The sequence below is a fragment of the Serinus canaria genome, chromosome 1 (genome assembly GCF_022539315.1).
Source record: "Serinus canaria isolate serCan28SL12 chromosome 1, serCan2020, whole genome shotgun sequence".
In the NCBI taxonomy this organism is placed as follows: Eukaryota; Metazoa; Chordata; class Aves; order Passeriformes; family Fringillidae; genus Serinus; species Serinus canaria.
Window position 1 is genome coordinate 96,739,959 of NC_066313.1, and position 25,415 is coordinate 96,765,373.

General features: G+C 40.3%; 1 protein-coding gene across 1 annotated transcript in view; it reads right to left on the reverse strand.

The window, feature by feature from the left end:
- Window positions 1–18,462, reverse strand: part of GEMIN8 (gem nuclear organelle associated protein 8) — a 28,066-nt gene extending 9,604 nt beyond the window's left edge. Inside the window, exons 1-4 of the mRNA XM_018913560.3 lie at window positions 18,342–18,462; window positions 17,522–17,571; window positions 13,942–13,981; window positions 10,681–11,146 (exon numbers count right to left, since the gene is read on the reverse strand). Coding sequence (XP_018769105.1) covers window positions 10,681–11,146; window positions 13,942–13,944 — 469 coding nt within the window. The 5' untranslated portion in view covers window positions 13,945–13,981; window positions 17,522–17,571; window positions 18,342–18,462. The remainder of the gene's footprint in view (window positions 1–10,680; window positions 11,147–13,941; window positions 13,982–17,521; window positions 17,572–18,341) is intronic.
- Between the last annotated feature and the right edge of the window lie 6,953 nt (window positions 18,463–25,415).

Sequence of the window (25,415 nt, forward strand, 5' to 3'; positions counted from 1 at the left end):
TAAACATCAAATCACTTTTATTTTCTTCTATTACCTTCTACAATGAAACCCCTAAAAAGGAGTATTTTTAGTCCAACCAGAAAATGCACTGAAACAATTAAACCCCATGAATATGAAACAATCAATGAATCAATGCAATCTCAAGCGAAAGCCTCCTCTAGAATTTGATTGCTCTAAATGTAATTCACAATCAGGGATCTGTTGATGAAGAAGAGAAAACTCAGAGGCGAGCCCTGCGCAGTCACGGGTCTGCAGCACACTAGAAGCACCAAGGTGTCTGTACCCTGGTGCCATCTGACACAATTAAACTGATAGGAAGTTACTGAACGACCACTGCTAAGAAATTAGAACAGGATCAGGCACTGGCAGCTGCCTCTAGTAAGGATCAAGTCTACTTCAATAAGATTAAATACAGACCAGCTGACTCTGCGCTCCCATCCCCCAAAACAACTCCAATCTGTCACTGATGGCAACAATGCTGACACCAGACAAAGACAACACTGCTAGAGTAAACAGAAGGATTACCTAAATCTATATATAACTATGTCTTCACCTACATTTATGGCACAGTCTGAGGAGACTGAACAAGGAAATGTTAAAATTTAAAAGTGCTACTTTAAAAGCAAACCAGAACACAGAAGAAACATGAGATTCACAATAGTTTTTTATGTGTGCCCTGAATAGAAATTAAACACATGCTCTTGGAAGAACATGTTTCACAATGCACTGAACTGCTAGACAGCTAAATCATACTGAGTTTGGTACTTTCAGGAAAAAAAAGAAAGGAAATAGCCTGAGTCAGTCTTCTAGATCTAACTCACACATTTGAACTTCTCACTGAAATTTCTTTCTTGACTCCAGACACACTACAAAGCTGAATTCAAGTTTGGTTTATTGCTTGATATGAGAGAGCTACTTTATCAAAAACACTTGAAAAACATTTTGGAGAACAACCTGCAGCCATGTTGCTGATTTTCTGGGAGGAACTATAGTCAGGCAATGAACTGACCTTTCAGTTAACTGGCAGGTCCAAAATTCAGTATTACCACAGACATTCAGAATTAAATAAAAAGGTCTAATCCAAAGAAAATTAATTTCAGCAAGCATTTTCTCCATGCTGCTAGTAAACTACGTGTGCTGCCTGACCAAGCATTTGGAAAGAGCCATCTGGAAAAAGGGTCAAACTAAATGAGATGGTGAAACACACCACAGTTTTTGTAAGGAAGGGTTGAAGGGTAACTTTGGAAATATAAGTTTACCTCTGACCTTCTGAATTTCTCATTGCCCACTTCAGCACTCTAGTAAATTAAATGAAATATACTTGAACCCATGAGGGTGACTGCTATGCCTAGTATTAAAAACACAACAAAAAACATTAGGGGCATATGCCAGAAGAAATCTGCAGATGTTCACCTATTGTACCTTCCACAAAATGGGAATGGTTTGACTTCAAAAGTAGTTCCAGGCTTTGGTGCTGGAGCACAAATCTGAGCACTCTTCTTTAAGAGAGACAGCTCGCATCCTACTTGAGAGTAAGTTAAGTTGTACTTCTTAGCACTTGGGAGCTTTCTGTCTCCTCCCTGTCACTTCAATGGGATAATTCCTACATTAAGTATTTCAGCGACTTGATGAAGACTTTTCACAAGGAGAGCCACCAGACTAAAAGCCCTAGTCTGACAGCTTGCACATGACAGAGGTCAGAACCTAATGCCAAGGGAAGGATGCAAAAAAAGAGAATGAAAATGTCGTCATGTCACCAGCATCACCTAGTGAGAAATGAAGAGATCAGAAAAATGCAGATGCTTCTCCAAAGCCAGCCAGCTGCTCTGCAATCTACCACCTCAACACCTCCTCCATCAGCATCTTGTACATGATGCAATCTTCACAATCTGGACACGTTTACATTTACCAGTGGCAAAAAATCCCAAGAAAATGACAACTGATGAATTTTAGAATGATTCTGACAACACTCTGTTCAGCAACCACATCACAAACTGCAGACCTTCTAGAAATCAAGGTATTCTGCAAGGCTCGTACAAAGTGAGAACAGCAGCATTAGTTTCAGCATTTGAACAAACACAGAAAAACTGAGGCCTTTCTACAACTTCTGTGAACACAGAGCTGACTTTCAGAGCAACAATCACTTCGGCAACTACAAATGAAATTAAGCCCAGGAGATTCTTATCCAGCTAAACATGAATGATAACACTCAATGGTGTACCACCCGCATTATTTATTTCAGTAAAAATATCCATTTAGTATTTAGCCTTCATTTTTTACTTTATCTCCATGATTTCAGTGTACCAGAGCACTGATCTGACAAATTCAGCCATGTGTCCTTGAAAATATTGTGGGAAATTTTGATAATCACATGAACAGCTTTGGGTACTTTGGAGGCCAGCAACAATTGTGATAATTGTAACACTGATGAACTGCAGGATTGCTCTGTACTGGGTACTTCATAGGGTTACAGCACAAGTGTTTCTCACTATGTTGCTATATCAACCTTCTATATTTCTCCGAGCAACATGGAAGTGCTATCACTCCTGTGCTAAAGGTCTATATAAACAGAAAATGGACACAAATTCCTAGAGCAGGACATGTTCAGATTCTTTGGAATGAGCTTCACAGCAGATGACATCACATAGTGGCACAGGTGCTCAACCCTGTCACTGGAAAAGACAAGAAGGACAATGTTCCCTTGTATCCTTAGGGTTCTAGATGCATCATCCTTTGGGTATAAATGACTAGCTTTTTTCTTCCTGGCAGACACGTGGAAGACAAAGACTGTTATATGGGATATTTGTTTCTGAATTCTACCTACATTGAAAGCTTTTGTGGATCTAGTCACAACTGGCACACCCAAGGCTGTGACAGAAGTCTGTACAGGCCACCCAAGTCTGAGATGGGTGGCCTAACAAACTCTGCCTGCCTCTCTCACTTGATTTTTAGCATCCAAGGAAATGAGTTGTGAAAAGACCCAGGCAGATGGAAGTCTCTGAACTGTCAGTTTCTGCCATGCCAGCACCCACATTTCCCTAATGACAAAGGATGTGAACTCCATCTGGATGCTTCTGATAAAAGTGAGGCACAGTGAGAGATGCTGAAAAGCAAATGGTGCCTCTGAAGTCTTGCCACTAACAACACCCCACTAAAATTAGCCAGGGTAAATTACCTATCTCCAAGCAAATTTGTCTGTATAGGGGATTTACTTTATAACAGAGAGACCTAAAATGTGTTACACTCGAGGTATTTTGCGGCCATGCTCTGTTGCAGCTTCTGAGCAGAATTTGTACATCATGAGTGTAGAAAGAAGACATCATCATTACATCCATTTCTACCTTGCTCTCTGGGATTTGCTTTTCACTGTTGCTCCAGTGCTGGACACCCTGAAACTTTAAACATTCTTTCTACACCAAAAGCTCCCCCAGTAGATACCAAAATAGCCTGTGTTAGAAAACACTTCATAGTCCTCAATGTCACTGTCCACTTACAAGCTTGAAAGTATCACACTAAAGGCAGATGAATTCAGATTTATCATCAGAGAACTGACACACAGCTCTTCCCTAAGATCATTCAGATAACCAGAAATGCTGCATATGGCACCCAGATGGAACCAGTAATCAAGGAATTTTAGGGAAAAGGGAAAAGTGCATCAACTGTGAAAACAGACTGCCCAAGCTGAGTGATTAGCACAGAGATGCTTTTATGCCACTTTTCCCTAGAGCTGTGTCTGTCAGCATGGTCTCACCTGCTCTTTTCCACAGCAGCTGCAGCTGCTTTAACAGCCTTCCCTGCAAGGACAAAGAATGAAGAGGAGACTAGAGGAGCCACTTTGAGCAGCTGCCGATGCTAATGGAATAACCAAGCAGGCAAACCTGCCTTCAAAAAATTACCAGCACCAGTTCTGAGGGTAAGTAATGTCTGCATCTTCCCACACCAAACTGTTCCCATATGAAGCAATCTTCCATAACAGCATTCTGAAAGGAAAATTTACTCTTACAACAAGACTGGGGGAGGATTCCTTGCTGCACACATGGCCTCAGCCCTGGGGCCCACCTGTCAGTTCTTTGCCAAAACTTTGCTGAGCCCAAGTATGTCACAGCAATACCTTCAATCCTTGGAAACTTAATGGACACAAAACAGGCGCTGACACTCTGTGTGATCTTATCTGAATTACCACATATATTTTCTTTGCAAAGAGAAAGTTCCAGTGGGTGATCCATCACAGCAAACTACTGACCAGTTTCCATGGGATCCTTCTGCAACCAGCAACTACCAAAAACAGATATCAGTTGGATCTCAGATGCTGAGGGATGAAGCTGATAAGAGGAACAATGACCTGTCTCTCCTGTTTTTAGTATCCTCAAGACAAGTTCAGTCAGAAGGAATTTTACCGCATTACTGATTTACCAGGGCAGCAACAATATAAGATTACCTGACTTCTCTTACTGAGACAAGAATAACTTAGGGATAATAGCTTCCTGAGAGAAAGAGTAGATCAGATTCTGTGTTTGTTCAGCAAAGGTGTTGTCAATAAGATGCATTTTGGTCACAGGGATGACATTTAACTGTTAACTCTAAAAGTTAACTGTTAAGCAAAAGGTCTGTAAAGAACACTTGGATCAGACTGTTCATTATTCTAGCATTTGAGGCTTTTGCTTTCTTCCTGCTGTGGTCCTCAAAACCCCTTATAAAGATGAATAAACTGAACCTCTCAACAAGCCCCCTAGTGTATGTACTGTCTCATTACAACAACAGGAACACATCAGGCAGACAAAGGATGACAACTTCAAACACAGGTTTTGGAAGTTTAATATATATGTTCATATTAAGACAGCATTCTTCATTTCCATCAAATTTAAGAGGAAGTAAAAGTGTTCAATATCTTGGCATTCCTCTTAAAGTAACTTCTACACTACAGTCACACTGAACCACATGAGCCTCTTTTCCCACACTCCCAGCTATGAACCTGCTGTAACTCAAATACCAGTACTCCAAAGCATGCTTAAAAAAAACTAAGACCAGTATAGCCACTGGCAGATAGGGAACTGACATTCCATGTCCAAGCTCCACCCAAGTGTCCAGGCTGCACCCATGGGAGCCTGGTCCACAGAAGGCCCAGATGCCACCTAGGAGCTGAAGCCTGTGGCATCCCTTAGCTGAAAACAAGAAGCCTGGCCTTGCTCTTGTGTACTTCCAGGGGTTGCCAACACTGTCAAACAGACTCAGCTTGAGGCACAAACACAAAAGAAAGACTTTATATATAATTTCTAGGTACATGTATTAACTCCTCTGCAACTGTCCAGAGCACACAGCTCAGTTTCCTCAGCACTATCTTGAGCTTTCCAATGTCTCTCTTCCATTACTTCCAGCAGCAGCAAGCCATAGGTTCACAGAGCAAAGATACACATTTTCTTAAGCTCAAATTCTGTCTTTACCATAGGACCCAAGGACATTTTCTTGACAATATTTTACAAATTCATATGCTTTGTATAAAGATAACCTTGTCTGTCATGAAACCATGCACAACTCTTGCTCTTCAGACTCTCTAATTTTGCAAGTAGAGATTAGTTTTCAATATTAAAGCAGTGAAAATTGTGGCACTTTTCCTTGTTTCTCTACTAAGAGGCATTTTCTCAATTGTTGGCTTCCGGTACTGAATAACACAGCCTCTGCTGGACACAGGGTGGGCACTTGAGAATATTCTGCTGCTACACAGCAGAAGGTTCAATCATCAGGATCAGAGATGTGGTACAAAAGAGTAACTTTCACATTTCTTCTTCAGTTCACAAAACAACATGTTTCAAAAGCATCTCTCAAGCACCCACACATATTGCAGAGAGCACTCTTATTTCACAGGCACTTCTCAGAAGCTTCAGCATCTCAGCCTCTACAGACTGCGGCTGAAGTTCATGCCAAACAAGGCTTTTTGGTTTGTCAAAAAGTTTGTCAACAAAGGCTGTTAAAGGCAGGGAAGTTGAGCAGATATCCATAAATTCACCATCCACACTGCTTGGACAATTTAGGGTAGTGAAGAAGAAAGAAAAAGAAACAGTGGGGAGTCTGTAGTTCCAAGAATTAGAGCTACAGTCTTATGATGAAAAAGGCAGATAAAAACCAGGGAAAAGCTATTACCTGAAATGAAGGAAAGAAGGAAAACATGGTGGTAAAAACCCCGAATCAAAGTCTATTTTCCTAGAGGCATGCAGGCTTTAAACAAAACCAAAAGCTTCATGGATCTGGTATGATTCAAACAAGTTACAAAACATGGAAAATTCCATTACTTCCCTCTTCACAGAAGAGACAGTGGCAACTACCATCTTTCAGAGAAAAAGAAACCTGAGGGGAAAAGCCTGCAGATTGCAGTTTTGAAACAAACATCTTCATTCACCATTTCCGTTCTTTTCTAAAAAAAATATTTTCCATCTAGCATTAAAAAAATTTAAGTTCAGACATTATTTTTGGGAAGAGCTGGAGGCTATGTGTGGGCAATAGAAACAGAGCTTTGATGGAAAAATCTAGTCAGCATTAACAAATTATAGACCATTATCCTTCGGTAATGAACTGACAGGATGGTACTTTCCCTTGCTTTTCTTTGTTTTTAAATAAAGGATTCTGTCTGTGTCCTGTTAACTACTACAGAATGGTTCTCAATGTACTCTCTCAATTTTAGCAATGATTTTCTCTTATATGCAAAAGGAAACAAAGAAAAATTGTATAAGGACAAAGTACATGTTTCAAAGGCTAATTTTAAAAGTGTAATAAATATGTGCAACTAGACAATCTACAGAACTGTTAGGGCTGTGAATCTTCCTTTCTTGATTTTTGCCCTTTTAATTCTTGCAAATGTAAAAAGGCAACTTACTGCATTCTATCCTTTACATCTAGGATGCCTGAAGAATGTGCTACCATATTTAGGTCTCACAGCTATGGTAACCCAGGAGAACAACCTCAGGCTTTTCAACTGCCAGAGGGAAAACTTAAATGCAACCCTAAACATTCCCAAGATGTGTAGTATGTTTGGATCACCAGCTACATGAAGAACCAGAACGACAGACTAGCCTGACAAGAAAACCCTCTAAAAAAGAGAATCACTATGTAATTATGATTGCATATGAAGAAACAAATGACGAGGAATTAATACTGTCTGTTAGGGTTTTAACCAAATGCCATTTATCTAAAACATGAGATAAGCTGGTAGTCTATTAGTATGTCTGAGTTCATACAGCCTCAGCCAAACTTTACTCGTAATTACTTCTGGGCATTCCAGGAACATGTAATTGACTACAACACATGATACAAATACAAAAAATAGTGAGAAATTGATGTGACTTCAAAGACAAAAGAAAAATATTGTTTTAAAAGAGGTTGGTTGTGAACTGTATCACTGCAGAAGTGTTAAATCATGCAGCAAGTCTGCCAGTTTCAAAGCCCTTTGCAAGTCAGCCAATCACTGCAAATGCCCACTGAGAAAACAAAACTAAAAATCCTACAGAGATTAGAAATCTGCTTGTTCTTCAAGTTTGTGGTAGCTACAAAGAAATGAAATAATACTTAAGTTTTCTTCTTTGGCTAGTCTGACACAACATCTTTCATATCTGTGAAGCTTTTCCCTTTGCAATTAGCATTAAGGCTTGTATGCCACCATCTAGGCTCAAATGCCGTTCACAGAGCCACAGAACCATAGAATCATTAAGGCTGGAAAAGACCTCCAAGACTGAATCACCTCATTCCCACCTGCCTCAAGCCTATTTAAGTCTTTCACAGTTAAAGTTTGGAAGATCTTATCCTCTGATGTCTGTGATTTATGTCCAGCAAGCTCTAGATCAGGCACTATAAGTGAGGAGTCTGACATCAGGTAGCATTCCTTTGAATCTATTTGATTACCATTCTACATATTGATGAGACATCTGTGGATCAGGTGTGGGAACCAACACCTATCTCACATGAAAAATCAAGGCTCACTACCCGTGTCCAAAATAGACGCATTAAAGCTGTGTACTATTTCCTAACTTTGGACTGGTAGAAAAACACCTAACTAATGGAGGTTATACTTCACAAAGATTGGTATCCCCTTCCTTACGCACCAAATTCCCATTCCTATTTGCCCCATTGATGCTCTGCTCCCTTGTGACTTCCACCTCATTAAGCTGCCTGTAAGTGTGTATCTAACTCTTGCAAACTGCCTTTAGAAGAAGAGCAAGCTCTGTATCTTCTCCCAGACAAATGAATATCAAGGTATAGGGGTCAGAGGCTGTGAATTCCATCCGACCCCTTATTGATGCCAGAGGAAGAAAACACGAGACACAGCCTTCCCCTTAATGTCCCATAACGACTGGCTTTTACTTTAACTGATCGTCAAGGTCCCTATTGGTATTCTACTGTGGCACATCCAAACAATCTCATTCGCTTTAAAAGCTATGTAAAACTCTTGCCTCATCCTTACAAACGTCTCTTTCAGAAGTGGAGGTGTAAATTTCAGGCACTACTGAGGTTTATGCTAGCCTCTCTGTAAATCTGCTCCCAAGGACATGCAGTTTGGGATTAAAAGGAAAAGTCATTAAAGAGAAAAGATGAAAGTAACTGAGGGTTTCTTTTGCGGATGCATTATCTCAGTCTTTTCAAGCACCAATACAGAATGACAACTGTTAAACAGTATGAAAGATATAACACGATATAGCATCATTATGGATCGCAGCTTAATGAACCTCTAAATTTAATTTCGTTCATAAACAGTAATCAGGAAAATTAATAAAACTACCTCTTAAAGTAGAGTACTACTGCCTTCAGCACGGTCTCCATACCAGCTCATTTCCAAACCATTAGAGAAACAATGATTTTTCCCTCCTCCTGCTGCTTATGTTTCTTCTTTTGAGAAACTTTAACAGAATAAAAAATTCATTCCGTTTTCCTTTTCCCTCACCATGCAAGAAAAAATTATTTCCAAACAAGTGTTTTTAATTGCTCACAAAATTAGCATTTAGAAAGCAACATTCACCCTAGATTTCTATGTCCTTTTAAAATTTCATTTAAGTCAAGTACTTGTTTACTTTTTCATGCTTTGAGGAATTATAGATGCTTACTCAGCGCCATGCTCACTTTACCAGGAAAGCTACTAAAGAAACTGAGGCATGCAAGAGTGAAAGACCAGAGCCTGTTTGAATTTCCATGAAGATCTGCAATAGTGCCACTAAAGCACATGGAGTTACACTCATCCAGAACTAGGTTACCACACAGCACAGAGCAGAAACCAAATAATTCTAAAAGGCTCTGAGTACTGATGTGGTGGAAGGAACAAAAGTAAAATCTGTATTCTGAGTCACAAACTTCTTCCCAATTCACCTGCTCATCACAAAGAGCAAGTCATATTTTTAGCAAGTACAGCCAGTGAGGGGTCAGGAAGAGACTAAATAGCTACACCAAGGTCATACAGGACATTTGCAACACAGAACATCTCTAAGCCCTGATTTCCTAATTTCCAGGACACCACCTTTAATCACTCACATACCTTTAACTACCACTAATCACACTGGTAAAAAAAATCCAAAGAAAATGTTCTGCATTCCCAGAAGTAGCCCAGTGTCTTAAAGAACCATGTATCTCATCAAGGGAACATTTCAAAAGAGAACACCAAGCAGATTCTGCAAAAGCACAATGAGAAAGGGATTTGTATCAGGCACTACCACAGAAGTCTTTAACTCACCTTCCTCTGCTAACTAGATCAACTCTGCATCACATTGATGAGAAGCGTGAAGTTGAGCTATCAGCTCACCCTCTGATACCTGATGATCAGAGAATTAAAATGCTTTTTCTTTCCCTTCCAATCATTGCCTTTATTCCACGTTTTTAGAATGTTTTCTCTTTCAGAGAAGCAGAAAAAGTACTATTAAACATTCATTACACATTTTCTACTGGAGTAATGTGAGAAAAGTTATTTTTATTATTCTGCTTTTTTAAAACAGATACATTTTTCTGCAACATCCGTATATGAGTAAAGTATCAATAAAGTACAGAATAATCCTTTACTCTTTTAAGGATTTCACAGAAACAAAGATGACCAATACCTCTGAGGATCAAGACCTGAGAAAAATCTTAAGACTTACATTCCCTACCAAAGGACTTGGGTCCATATCAAGATGCTCAACAAAGAGAAACTCGCGGTGTAGTACAGAATGAAGAGGATGCAGGGGGAGGAGAAAAGAGTAATGAAATTTTACTGCCAGGTTAGCCAAAGAATAACAAACAAAATGGCTGCTCCATGTTATAAAATACATTGAGGCTTACTCTAGGGTTCAGCGATGTAATCAAGCATTTCCTGTGGGTTCCCCTGTCAGACATATAGCACATTAACTAGATTTAACCATAAAAATTCTGGAGCTTTTTTCCTCAGCACTGAAGATTAATTACTGTCTTCTGGACAAAAGTGTTATTCTCCTCTTTGCAGTCATAATTTTTTTTATTTCTCTCTCCTACCAAAAACTTCTAAGCATTTACTGAAACTTATTTCTAATGAGTGGTACTTAAGTGCACCCATCAGTTCTATTTCAGTCAGCTGACTTCCTCACTTGCAGTGCTTATTTCTGTGAATTCTTACAAAACCTGTAATTGTTGAAGCCATCCAGCACTCAATGTTACAGACACCAAATACCACAAAACACAGAACAAATATGGACTTACGCAGCTCTTCTCGGTGCCTCTCTGTCTCTGCAAAAAACTGGCGAAGCTCCTCTGTGATCTCCATGTTACTCAAGTCATACTCTATCTCTCCTTCAGACTCAGAGTCTTCCTCCATTTCAGAGTCCCTTTCAGCATCCTCTTCCATTTCAGAGTCCTCATCAGCATCCTCCCTCTCCTGGTAGGCACCTGCATACTGCTGAGCTCCCCCGTGACACGGGACTCTGACATCTGGTCTGTAGCTGGAAGAATAGTTTTGGATATATGGGAGATCATTCCCATCCCAATCTGAGTAGTGGCTGCTTGGAGAGGCTGCAGCAGGATGCCAGGGATGCCACGGCAGGCGGTAAAAGGACTCCATGGCTTTCCTGTAGGCTTTCTGGTGCCGGCGCATCCAGCGCATGGCTAAGTCATAGTGCCTCCAGTACCTGGCATACACCTTCTGAGAGTACCACGGCTCCGTGTCCTCCTGCAGCCAAAGCACACCGGGAGAGGGAAAGAACACAAACAATCAAGCACACACCACAGCACTAACGCTCTCCCCAAAAAAGAAGGTATAAAGAGAGAGAGAAGTGAGGAGAGCAACTAAATGCAAGCACAATGCTGCCTTTTAATCTTTAGTCATCCTTTAGCTATGATAGAACACAGAGATTTGAAAAACAACATGTATGAGCACAGTGCACTTGCACCACACCTCATTACTCCTACAAGAGACTCCTTTGGCATCAACTACCACTGAAGAACTAGAAACAGAGAAGTCGTAGTGTCCAGAAGGTATTTTTCCAAGTGTTCATGCTACTACAGTAAGAATCAGTTCTTTTTAGGAAATACGTCATGTGGATATAATCCACAATTCCTTAGACACTCACATGAGTTTTAAGAATTGAGTAATTCCAAGGTGTGGATATTACCCTATACCTAATTTCCAACTCCACAGACAGAAAACACAAGAGATTAAGATTCTTCTGCATTAAACAAATGCATTCATTTTATCCAGTAACATATTTCCTCCAGTAATGTACTTCCTCCCTCTGCCTGCCAAAGTTTCTCAGAAAAGGTCAAACAGCAATTCAGGCAAGTTCATATATCCACCATGGCCACAATTAAACACAAGACTGTATTTAGCCAAATGCAAGCTGCCAGTAAATCTCCCTTTTGTATCCATCACCAACCAAAACATGAAGAGAGGCAATAAAGTGCCACTGATAAAGTACAGAGAAAAACAGTTCTAAAGAAAGAAACATAGTGTAACACACCTTCTCCTGTCTTCCAGCTAATCTTAGTTTTGATTAAAGAAGTTTCATGCTGTTCAGATTTCACCAGTAACTACAAAGCCCCACAGTCCCTGTAGCCTTAAGCTCCCTTCATACAAGCCACTTCATCTCCCACCTCATCCTACTCTCAAAAAGCAGGATAATAGAGTATCTTAAAAAAACCAAAGCTATAAAGTAGACTAGAGCCTAGAACAAATAAACTAAATAGCAAATGTTTTCTCCCTTTCCCTCATGTCTCAATTTCCATAGAAAATACTTTATCTGGAGTAAAACAGAATGCCTCTACTTTAAATAGGAAAATTTTAATTAAGCCATGTTCTGACAAACACTCAAAACTATGGCAAAACTAGCTGACGTTTTCAGAGATGAATGTGACATTTACAGTCCTTTATTAAGGTGGTTTCTTTTTTTTTTTTTTTTTTTCTTTTAAAGGACATACAAGACAAAAATCTTAAAGTCTGTTTTCTTGATCTGCCCTGGCACCATTTGGTCCCTTTAAAAAAATTACTCTGTGGGGAAAAGAAATCCCAAGGCAAAACCAAAAAACTCAAACCTAAAAAATACTTTCCATTTAACACTATCCTGAGAGGTTCATTTAGTTCACCTATACTTGTTTTCACTTTCTGGTTCTCAGACAATAAAGCAAATGCTAGTGAGTTTGGAATAAAAATTGCAACTCTCTTTCTGCAAAATTGAGCCTATTATTCCATAAGAGATCAATGCTGTATCTTTTTTAGGTCATTGTTAAGTGCTCTCAGAAACAAAGTATCTTCAGCTAACAGAGTACATAAAGAAAACCACCACAAATTTGCATTCTTTAAGGTATTCCTGATCAAAAACTGCAGCCTATTTGTGAAGGGCTGTGTAGCTCAGCTATGTGATTTAAAACTGCAGACAATCTATCTTTCCTGAAAATAAAAGAATTCATGGAGATGAAACTTCACTTTTACTCTCCTCTTGGTCTAACACTGCACTGCTACAAGACCACGCATCTGGAGCTCCCAAAATGCATCACTCTCAAGATGAGTGGGTAGAAAGAAAGCATCTGCCTTCCATATGGAATTTCTTCATCCTTAATCATCCAACTACCTAACAGCTAGGATGAACAATGCTTTATTTACTGCTCACTTTCCTTAAGAATGTCATACTGACTCCTCATCCTTCAGCAGAGAGATGAGAATGTCCTATCATCAAACCTGATACATTAACAAGTTACTTTTAAAACATTTTGATTATTTTTTTTCCTTAAAATACTTTAAAATCCAGTTATGAAAGACCATGATGCTTGACAAAAGCAGGTATCTCCTACATTCTATATATCTGCAAAAAAGACAATATATTCTTTTAAAGCTCAAAAATTATCTCCAGTTCTTATTAAATGTTTCTAAAAAGGAACTTGATGACTTTACTGAAAGCTCTGGAATCAAGTTGGTTGATTTGTCTGGCTGACTAGCTCCAGTTGTTAATTTAGGGGAAAGGAAGACAAAAAGCCAGTTCATACAGACAGAACTGTGATGCTGGTGCTTCTCCAACTACTTTTTGTGAGGGTTTTTTTTGTTGAAAGTGACCCTTGAAAACCTCCTTACATTTGAATTTTAAAAATACATCTGTTAAAAAAGAAATTACAGAAATGTTTTACATTTGGGTGGAAAAGGGAAAGGAACACTTTTAGTCTCACTTAATTCTGTGTCTGTGCTTTTTCAGCTGTGGAATAAATGGAAATAAGAGATTTCCTCAAGGAAACAAAAGCTATAAATCCAAGGCAAATGATCAGAGTCCTCTGTTATTCTCTTGTTATTTCTCTGGAGTCTTCCCAGGAGTAGACAAATCACTCATTGTTGTAATCTGAATTCTATTTTCAAAGCAATTTAGTGACTTTTACATCTAATTTTTACATGTCTGCACTCACAGTTCAATGAAAGTGTTTATATGCATTTTATATATAAAACGTGACTAAGCTACTCCATAGAAACCTGTGAAGACCTCTTACCATCTCTTGTGGAGTTTGTTCCACTGATGATCAAGGTGAACTAGAAAAGAAAAGAGTAGCTTTTCAATTAAAAAATATATGCATTAAGGTGGTCACAGACACTGAATATATTTTTTGTTATATTTGAGTACTATGACCTATAGCTGTTAAGTATTCCTTCTCTGTTTGGACAAGTTGAAGTCTCTTACTGATAGATTTTGATTAGCAGCAGTAAAAATCCCATTCCTTAAAATTCTCCACTATAGTAAGAAAGTTAAAATAGAGCCTTCTACGGAATGCAGCCTGAAATGCTGGAACTGAACATTTCTGCCATTGCTCTTCTCTTTTTTCATGCTTCCCCAACCTTTATTTTTCAAATTAATGCCAAACAAAACCCATAAACTTAAAGGAAACAATTTGTTCCCACTTTTTAGCTGTGTCTGCACAGGAATTTGTATAAAATAAGCAATTGCCATAAAATGATTAAACCCATCCTGATCCACTCATGCAGCAAGGTTTCTGTTTAACCTGTGATGGACTTTTGACCACATACTGTCCCCTCTTTCTCTTTGCTTTTCTTTTTTCTTTTTCCTCCTCTCCAGCATCTGATCCTGCCTCCCATTAAGAAAACACAGGTCAGTTCAAGGTGCAACCACAATTTTTAAATGTGAGGAAAAGGTGGCGCAACCGGACAGGAAAAAAAATAAAAAAAGGAAAAAATGGTTGTGAGGGTGGAGAGAACAAGAGCTCTATAACCACCAGGCAGGATGTATAATCACCAACATATCCAGGGTGGTTTACCAGTATATCTCATTGAGAATTATTCTTAATCTCCTCTTATTTTATTGCACTAATAGGTTAGCTGCTTCATTCACATATTTCTCCTGACATTCTCACCCCCAGCCTGAACTTTATTTTAGGTGCCAGTGAAAGGTAACAGAAATAGAGTACACTAAATGACCTATGGCTACTCTTAAGATACGGTCAAATGCTATTCCCAGAAACACTGGAATATAGCCAAGACAGCACTTAAAACTGCAGTAGATTCATACCAGGATAAAGCCAGGGTTTTTCAAAATGCATATGAATACAGTACAGTTGTGTTCTGCCTCATATCTAACAATACTCATTAAAGAGCAACTTTTTGTCACTTAAGCCATACTGCAGGAAAGGAGAATGGAATGGTCAAACAACATGCAAAGCATGCAGCAACTACAAAAGCAAATGATGGTCCTTTTGGATGTGTCCAAAGCCCACACTAAGCTCAAAGCCATAAACCCCTGGTAACATAATAACCCCGTGTCTGCAAGAAGCTTTACATACAGGAGCACTCCCACTGCAGTTGATGGAACTACTCACGCCAGCAAAGGCTGCAGATTCAGACATTAGGCAACTAAAGCATGTTGGAGTCTCTCCTGCCTGCTTGGAGGAAGAAGGAAACCCAGCACTGAGATCACTGCAAAACACTGCAGCGACTTGTAACACCTAAAACCATGCACACATAGAAGATTGCTGTGCCTTCCCTCTTTGTGCATTTCAAATGTCTCATTACAACCACTGCCTTCTTCAGAACCTTCATCTTCTGATGTACACATACACTTTTTGTCTCTTCCCCATATATATCTTTCCCAGATACATCTGGATACTGTCAAGATTGCCATAAAGTCTTTTTCTCATACTTAAAAACCTAAGAACATGTTATCCAATTCTTTCATTTTCTACTTCAGAAAAGTAGGTGTGTTTAATTTTCACGTTCACTGTAATTCCTACATGAAAAAATTTCTTTGAAACAGTTTCAGAATAAACAGAAATCAGGATTGATCTCAATGGTAAATAATTTTTAAAGCAGTAATTGGTAAAGTCTGATACTTTATTATTAACACACAAAATGTACCTATGCTTTCTGAAAGGGAAGGAGGGCAAAAACCTTGGCAAAACCATCCAACTGTATTAGTTTACCAAACATGAAAAACATGTTTTGCCGAACTTAGAAACTTTAATTATTTTCATAAAATATTTATGAAACATTAGACTACAAATATAAAGCAGAGCATAAAAATGCTGCAAGCGAGAAAACAAAATTAAAAAGTGAGTTTGTTTTATTTTCAGTTGAATTACTCTTCCAAAACAACCTACGTCAAATATGAAACATGACAAGCAGCAGAAAAATAAATGTAATAACTCTACTTCTATAATTTATACTTTAAAAATGAAATATGTAACCACTGAATATATGAAACTCACGACCAAATGTACAATTTAAAACGGGAAAGAGATCTGTTTGCTTATACTGATCATTAATGATGGATATTTTTTCTACTTTCTTGTCCCTGTTTTAAAACATTTCTCCGCTGACAATGACCCAGGGATGTACTCCCTTTCATCAAAACATCTCTGTCCCCCTTACCAGCTTGAGGCAGGTGAGCATTAGAGAAAATAAATAAATCCCATCAAAGCAATGACAGCCTCTAATTCCCTTGGAGTCAACAGAAACTGAGACAATGTCTGTCATACCTTAGACTCAACTTCAACACACTGGAGTTTATAACTTGCTAAGTAAATCCCACTCTGGGACTAGTGGTGTGTTGGATACAGCATGGCTACATGAAGGAAACAGGGACAACACCAAGCCTAGTGCAGGATCGGTGAGGGTTCCACCGTTCACAATATCCATCAACACATGATTAACCAACCTATTCCACAATATTGTGGTAAAACATAGTATGTTATTAAAGGAAGGTGGAATTTCAATAAATTCAGCAGGTTTCAACAAAAACAAACCACATTTTTACAAAGTTTTCAGGAAAAAGCCAACAACATTTGAATTGGAAATGTCCCTAACAACAGACAGATGACCAGCCCCTCTGCTCACTGCTGCTTTTGTTCCTGCTGTGAAAACTGTCTTCAGACAAGCCAGAGCTGCCTTAAGTATGCAGTTCCTGGCAATGGTTAGTAGGAGATACTCAGTAAAATGTGATGCTAACATATTCATGAAGGAATTACTTTTCCACATATATTTCTCCTGATTTCAGCAAATGGTAGTTCAGACACATTTTTTTTTTTTTAATCCCCTAACTGGTTTTGGCATTTAAAACCAAAACCCCCATGAGTAACAGGTATTTCCAATAAATCCCCTGGCAAGAAACTTCACAGTTTAAGGGATTAAGCATAATTTTGTGCTGTGTATTTTGAAGTCACCTCAGTACATACTAGCTAAAAAAATGTGAACATAACAACATCAATAGCGTGCATCTTCCATGAACACTATTTCATTTTATACTTCTGATGCAGAATTACCACCAGAAGAAGGAAATGTCTGAAAAGTGGTCTGACATTTGGCGCTTCAGATTAACACTGTGCATTGCTGTGACGTTGACTTTAATACCAAAGTGCCCTAGTTACAGTCACATGGAAACACAAGCTTGTGATCGCTGGGACAGCTGGCAGCAAAAGTTATTTCTCTTCAAGAGAAGGGGTAAAAATTCCCAACGCTATACCCTGCGTTCTGGTTTGCCAACAGCTGTAAATACAAGACTTATACAGTACTTAGGATACAGTTACAGCTGCTTCACATCCCAACAGGAATGCTATGAACACCCACCTATCACTATGATGTTCACACCAATGTCCTTAAAACAACAGCAGCAACTCCTGTGAATGGAAGGGAAACAAATCAGCATAATGCAAAACAACGTCTCAAACTTTAGCATATGTAGTACAGATCTTCTGACCCTATCAGAAGCCCAGGCTGTGTAATTCACTCTGGCTCCCCAAAATAAGGCCCTTATTCTCTGAGCTTCAGGACATAAACCGAAAAGCTATTTTGGCCAAAAATCAGAGGGAAGAAATAAAGTGCTAAAAGCTGTACAATTATGAGTAGCCCAGTTAGCTTATGTTTCATATCTATCGGGTCAATTTAGCCATAAACAAGGAACAGGATGGAACTTCTCCAGTACAGCTTCTGAAGGCGTAAGCAATTTCCTGGTCTCAAAGATCTTGGGCCCAGACTCCGGCAAGTGACGGAAAGCCTCGAGAAGTGAAGAGCAGCTCCCGCCTTTGTTAGCAGGGCACACAATTACATCCAAGGGCTGGCAGGAGCACGGGCCCTGTGCCCCGGCTGCCCCCAGCGCACAGAGCGCCGCTCTGCCAGAGCTCGCTCATCGCCGCCTCAGGCCCCGGGCCGATAAACTGCAGAGAAACGGCAAAGCCCCGCGCCCGTACCGCTACCACAACCACCGCCTGGGGCCACAACCCCCGGCCTTGGCCCAGCCAGGCGCCCGGGCTCCCACATCTCCTTCCTGAGCCCTTCGCTTTCCCGCTCCCGCCGCCGTTTCGCCCCGGCTGCCACCGCCCTCAGCCCGGTCCCCTCCCCGGGCGGGAGGCCGCAGCCTGCGCGGGGGCACCGCCGTCCCCACACCCACCCCGGCAGCGCGGGGCTCCGGCGGGCACGGAGAGCCGCGCTCAGCCGCCTCCAGCGCTCCCTCGCTCCGTTCCGGCGGGGCCGAGCGCGGCTTCCCCCGCCGCTTCCGCCCGGCGCTCCCCGGGCCCGCGGCGCCATCTTGTGGTGCTCTGGGGAGGCGCGGCCGAGGCCCCGCTCCCCGCAGCCCCTCCTGGAGCTGCCGGTCCCTCACGGGGACAGAGCTGCGAGCCCACAGAATCACAGGATCAGATGGTTTGGGAAAGACCTGCGACATCATCCAGTTCAACCTATGACTGAAGAACTAAACCATGGCACTGAGTGCCACGTCCAGTTTTTCCTTAACCACCTCCCTGGGTAGTTTATTCCAATATATCATCACCCTTTCTGTGAAAAACTTCGTCCTAATGTCCAATCTAAACCTCCTCTCACACAGCTTAACATTATCTCTTCTTATCCTGTCACTTGCTATCCAGAAAAAGAGACCAAGAAGAGACTCACCACGGCCTCATTTCAGGGACTTGTAGGGAATGGTAAGGTCACCCCTGAGCTTCCTTTTCTCCAGGCTAAACACCCCCAGCTGCTCCTCACAGGCCTTGTGCTCCAGACCCTTCACCAGCTTCATTGCCCTTCTCTGGCAAGTTCTGAGTTCTTGCTGTCCCACCTGACCCTTGGTCACCATCTCCAGTCCCAGAGCAGACGCACAGTGCTCACCAAGCTGACACATTACTCAAAACATGTGTATGCTACAGTGGTGGTGCTGTGGCACTGCCATACTTTACCCTCTAGATATTATATTTTCCTTAGTTAATATCTAATTTTCTGCACTGAGCCAGTATTTTCATGGGACTGTGAATGAGCAGCCCCTCAGGGACCTGTCACAGCTGGCAGAGCAGGGATTGCATTTTCCCCTGTGTAGCATTTTACACTCTCTGTATTAAATTTGCCAGCTATTACCTGGTGCCACAACGTTGTTGTGTGTTTCTTCATGGTCAATAAACCACTCAGCTGTACCATGCTGAACAGCCCAGGATCCTCAGCAGACCATGCCAGCCCATTGTCTGTGCCTTTCTCAGGACAACTCATGGATGGGCTGTAACACACAAGTATGGCTTGTGCTCCTGATCCCAGCAAGAAGGGCTCCCCTAGGGCTTCTCTCCACTAAGGCTATTTCTCTTCCCTAATTTCCCTGGTTTTAATTAATACTTCCAGCACAAGATTATTCCTGTTTCTCAGCTCTCCTAGTGTGCTTACTGCTGCAGCTGCTTGCCTGCTGAAAATTTCAGATCATATTGAGACAACTTCCCTTTACTACGTGCTTTAATTAAAATAGCCCATTGTGAAATGAAATTTCATATTGAATCTCATTCATATAGCAGATTTCTACATTTATTTCTCATATATCTACTAAAGTTATTTTAAAAAATAATTGTTCCTAATTTGCCTGGTATGGGCTCACATTTAATAGTTCACAAGATCTTCTTTAAAAGTGGTAAAAATGGTAGGATGTAAATATATTTTCAGCATATTCAGAGCACTAAGTTGTCCCGGGACCTCTCGCTGGTCTGAGTGACCCCAGGAAAAATTCGAAAGTCTCTTTTCCCAGCCTGGTGCTCAAAGAAGGAATCAGAGCTCTTCAGTTCTCAGTCTCAAGGTTGTTTATTGTTCTTTATCAATAAATTTTTTTCTCCTGTCCTGCTGAGGTCCGTTCAGCAAGACAGCCCAGGACACTCTGCCTGCCCCCGGGCCAGTGTTATGTCTTTATACTAAAAACTATGTATACAATGTTTACAATCATTTTCCAATACCTATCATCTATGTTAGACAGTAAGCTTCTACTCTAAACCAATCTAAAAGTGCCAACATCACAGCAGAAGATGGAGGCCAAGAAGAAGAAGGAGAAAAGCAGGACACGCCCAAATCCCTCTATTGCCCCCTGGTCCTCCATTCTAGAAACCACAAAATCTACTTTTTCACCCTGTGCTAAATTCACTATCATGCTACTTAATTTTTCATGGCTTGCAGATCTTTATCTAAGATTGGTAACTTGCTCCACAAGCTTCTCTATGCTTGCCCTGTTCATTCCTGAGGACACTGACATAGGCCACTCTCAGAAAAAGTGGTGATGGACTGTGCAGATCTTTAGCTGGAGTAAATTATGTTGATTATGGTGATTAGTTTACATATATATTAAAATCAGCCATGCTTTATTGCTGAACTTCTGCACTTTGTTTGGGAGAAAGGCATCAGGGCAACCTGCACAAAGGTATAGCATATGTGTTGGTTTTGTTAAACTTATCAGTCTCAGGCAAAGACTTCAAGTAATGTCTTACTGTTAGTGCTATGTAGATTTTGAAAATGCAATCAGCATTGTAATGTTTTGTCGTTTTGTAGTTTTGTAGTTATTTCAGTTTGAAATAGTACTTTTTTGGGTAGTCTTACTTATAAAATGTACATTCCTGGTTCGCTGCTTCTTGCTTATTTCATTCTATCTGCCTTACTTATGCATATTTGCACTTGCACAGTTATTGTCTGAAAGCACGAAAAAGTTATGCTGTGGGATCTACAGAAATATCACATTAAATAAACCTCTAATTATATACATTTTTAAACAGTTAAATCAGTACTTCTTGTCTGCTGAAAATCAATTTCTTCCTCTGTGTTTCACCTGATCACTTTCCCTGGATCACTTCTGAATCTTTCACTTCACAAGATATCTGCTGCTGTATCAGCTGTGTTTTTCTTGGAAGACCATGTAGATTTAATGAGTTTAAAATCTGTCTTATCAGAGGAGAAGGAGCACCCTGGCAAAGTTTACTTTTAAAGGAAGCCCCCTTCATGGTCCCTCCCACAACCCAACAATAGAAAAGGTCTCACATTAATTTTGATTGGTAAATACATTTTTTCTACACTTATGAAGCATAAAAAATGTAAACTGAGTCTAGAATGAAGTGAATACCCCAGCAATTTTTTTCTCAAAAATAATGATTTGGTGATGAAAGCATAGCTCCTATTGATTCCAGCATGACATCTCTCACAGGCTGAGGGCCAGAAGCATCACAGAGGAGCCTTGGTTTTATTGATCAGTTTTGTCAATGGAGTCCCATAATGCAGCACGTCCCTCTTGAACTACTTTCTTCCATGACTCTGTTCCTTGCAGCTTTCAGTGTTGCTCCAATAGGCTTAAAATAAGGACACTCTTTGCTGGGAAATGCTTCCTGGCAAGAAAACAATATGTTGCTACCTATTTGAGTACGGAAATTTCTTCATAAGAAACAGCATTTGCAGTTGTCAAGTCTTAGAGAACATTTGTCGGCTACTCAGATGCATTAATTAGCCAATTAATTTCATTAACTTTTCTTTAAGAAGCTATCAGTTCAATGACTGGAGGTTTGTAAGAAAAGAAGTGTAGAAGGTTTAAATTTGCAGCACACTTACATAAGCTGAGAAAGTTTTCTGGGCATCAGATCTGAAGGGGAGGTCATTTCCAGCACACAGTGGCAATGACTGGAAGTTGAAAAGTAGACAGTAACCTATTTTTTTTGTTCCACTGTTCAAGAATCATATATCTGTCACACCCAAGTGTGTGATTCTGCAAACTTGCGCAAATTTGTGTATAGACCATTATTTTGCAGAAATTGTGTTATTGAAGTGAGCTAAATGTAATTCAAAATCAGTCACATTTAGAACTGCAGATTTTCCAAGGTGTTGCAATTATTGACTCCACTCGTTCAGACAAAACCATATTTTACATTGTTGCTAGCAGATTTTCAATCATTATATTAAATATTTGTTTGGATTAAAAGAAATCCTTCTTAGGTCTAGCTCCTGTATAATGTGAATCTACAATTCATAAAATTTACTGGAAAAGATACCTCTTTTGGGGGGTGTGGGGGAGGGGGAAGGTGTGTGGCTGTGTTTGTGTGTATGAAACTACATGTGAGACTTCTCTTACCGCTGGCTTTCTGAGGGACAGGCTACCAGGGGCAGAGCTGGGGAGAGGTAAAATAGGTAAAATATCTTTTAAAACAATTCGCAGTCAAAGAAAATATGAAGTGGAGGTTGACTTCAAGACCAAATGCCAATACTTTTATCCAAAGTTAGATGTAGCTCATATCTCTCTTCTGTAGCTCCTGTGGCCCCATTGTACATGGATACATGTTGATAAATTAAATATCAGGAGCACCTCTAAAAACTTCCCCCACTGGGACAGGGGGTAATATACCTTTTGCTGTCTTCCTGTGCTCACTTACAGTCTGACAGTGATCTCTACACCTGAGCTAGTCATTCTCCAGATATCATTATAGCCACGGGCAAAGCACAGTAATGCATTTTGGGTGCTGTTCATCTGGTATATGTTGGTTATTTACCTGGGGTAGATGTGAATTGCACCCCAGAAGTGCTTTTCTCTTCCAGTGATTTTCAAGGAAGCCTGAGGCAATTCTTACATGGTGCTGTTATTGCAGGTATGTTCAGTCAGATAAATCCCATCGAGAAAAATACAAGTGCAAATACAAGTGCAAAAAGTTGCTTCAGGAAAATACTGCCACGGATCGTGAGATAAAAGCCCACCGCAGTCAATAGATGGCAGCATTGTAAATGGTAAAGCAGAGTCTGAAACAGCGGCACAGGGGAGCCTGAGCTGGCTGCTCTGGAGCAGCAAAAGATCTGCCAAATAGCCCTGCCTCGTACCTCGGGATTGCTAAAATGTGCTATTGCCTCTCACCTTCCAGATGGCACAAAGTTCTCTTAGCTTCATGAAAGCTAACAAAAGAATCTTGAACCATGCAGATTTCCAAAGTCTGAAAAGCAAAAGAAAACTGATTATTCAGCTAACCCTTAAATTTCTGTTCCTGAACACTTAACATTGGAACATGTAGCAAAGCAGCTTACAATGATTTAGATAAGAATTTTATGTGGTAATTTTATTCAGTATGTACATACAAGAAAACGTTATAATCTTATATTTTCATCTTTCTTTGAATTTAGTTATTTTTGTCTTTAGTAATTGGTTTTACTTCACATGTCATTATTATTTTGGCATTATTATACAAGAGCATTAAGCAATTTTTATTGGGAAATACAGATGGCATAGTACTGTTTCTTTTATATGAAAAAAATGCAAGTGTTTCACATTTGTCATAATTATTTTAAACTGGGAAAACATTAACAATACCAGAAGCTTTAAATTCAGGCAGTCAGCAGGTAACAAGTGAAAAGTTCATGTTAGGACTGAAGACTGTAAAGACATCAGAAGATGTGGCCAGGTTTAGGTTCCTTTGCCCCCAGAGAGACTCTGCCTTGGATCAGGTGAGAGTTGAGCAGCCAAATGCTGTGACCACGGCAGTGGGGGATGGGAGCAGATCTCCTGGTAAATCCTGTTGCTCTGTCTAGTTTCCATCCCTTCAGCAATTCTCCTGGCTCAAGTGCTGCTGCATACAAAGTGTCTGATATCAGCTTCTCCTGCCTGAATGTAGCCCCAAGAAAGAGTGCTGAATCAAACTGCACTGTACCTATCTTCATTATTCCCCTTCTCTTTCAGTTTTTGTAACATTACAAACTCTAAAAAGGTTCCCCAATGCATATAGGATGCACACATACTGAAATACCACCTCCCCTAATTACCAGAATCTAGTCCACAGAACTCATACAGGTTAATTCCCTGGACTAATATTTAGTCCACTCAGTTGTCTGTTGTTGTTGTAAAAATTTTCAAATTACTTATAACCAATGACTACATAACCTTTAGCATTTTAATACAGCATTGGTTAGGGTTTTTTGTTTTGTTTGTTTGTTTATTTTCCTCTCTGATAAACATGGCATATTATGGATACAGCTGGCTTCTTAAAATAATTTATAGATTTTTACTGGTTTTATTTGTGCACTTAATGTTTTTATTGGTTTTTGGAATATCATGAACTGCCTGAGTGGTATGGATAAGCAGATTCCACCAAAATGAATAGGCATCTATGTGTGGAAAGTGTTTGTACAAGTTCTGTGTCTTGGGATCAGTTTTTTTCCATTATTGTGCAAGTGTTAACTTCTATATAACCTCAAAAATAAGCCTTTGATTGACCAGAGGTTAATCACAGAAGAGCTGAATAACACCTTGATTCCAATTAAAATCTCTCAGTTATGTACTTTGTTAGATCTTGTAAATGCTTGATTTCTTAGCATTGCGCTCCATCTTTCCTCTTTTCTTCCTTTCTTCTCTTACTTCTTGTAGCTACCTGTTGTGTTGACAGCTAGTAACAATGGCTGCTTGTTTGTGAGCCATAGCTCGCTCTCACCATGAGTTCTTATTGCAGACTGCCCCATTGATGGGGTTTCCATGACCCTTTGAATTTCCACAATTGTAAATGGCTGTTCTCAGTACAGTGGGTGACAGTAATTCCACACAAAGCTGCACTGAGACCCAGAGGCAGACCACAGCATGCAGGCTAATCTCCCTGTTACAGGAGCTCTTTCACAGGGTGTTATCTATATCCTTGGCTATCAGTGGCTTTAGTCACAGAGGCTTTGAACTGCACTCCCTAGAAGTGCACTGGGAAGGAGTGCAGAATATAGACTGGGTGTGTCCTGATGTTTCCCTGCTCCAAATAAGGGGAGGCTGCCTGAGCCTGCATTGCTCTCAGACTGAGAACAAGACGCTTATTACACTGCTCCAAAAGCTACAGAATGTTCTGGACACAAGGACAGGAGATGGCAATGGCTCTTGAATTAGGTGCAAAGGTGGATTGTAACCCAGCAAAGTCAGTCTCAGCAGCTTCTTCTAGCAGCCAAGGATTTAGATAACCCTTGGCTGTGGGGCCAGCACAGCCCTGGGAGGCACAGCTTCCATGTAAGAGTGACTTCTGAACTGCTCCCAAGTATCCTGCAGCTGAGCAGCTACACATGGCTTGTTAGTATCAGGAATCTTGAGGTTTTCCAGGGTAGTTCTCTAGGGATCAACATAAGATCTGTGAAACTTGAAGCTGACTGAGGAGCTGACTAACAGGGAGGAGAGGAGAAAAAAGACAGATGTAGTAGAAGACAGGTGCATGTCTTTTAAGTCCTTAATTCACAAGGTGGGATTCAA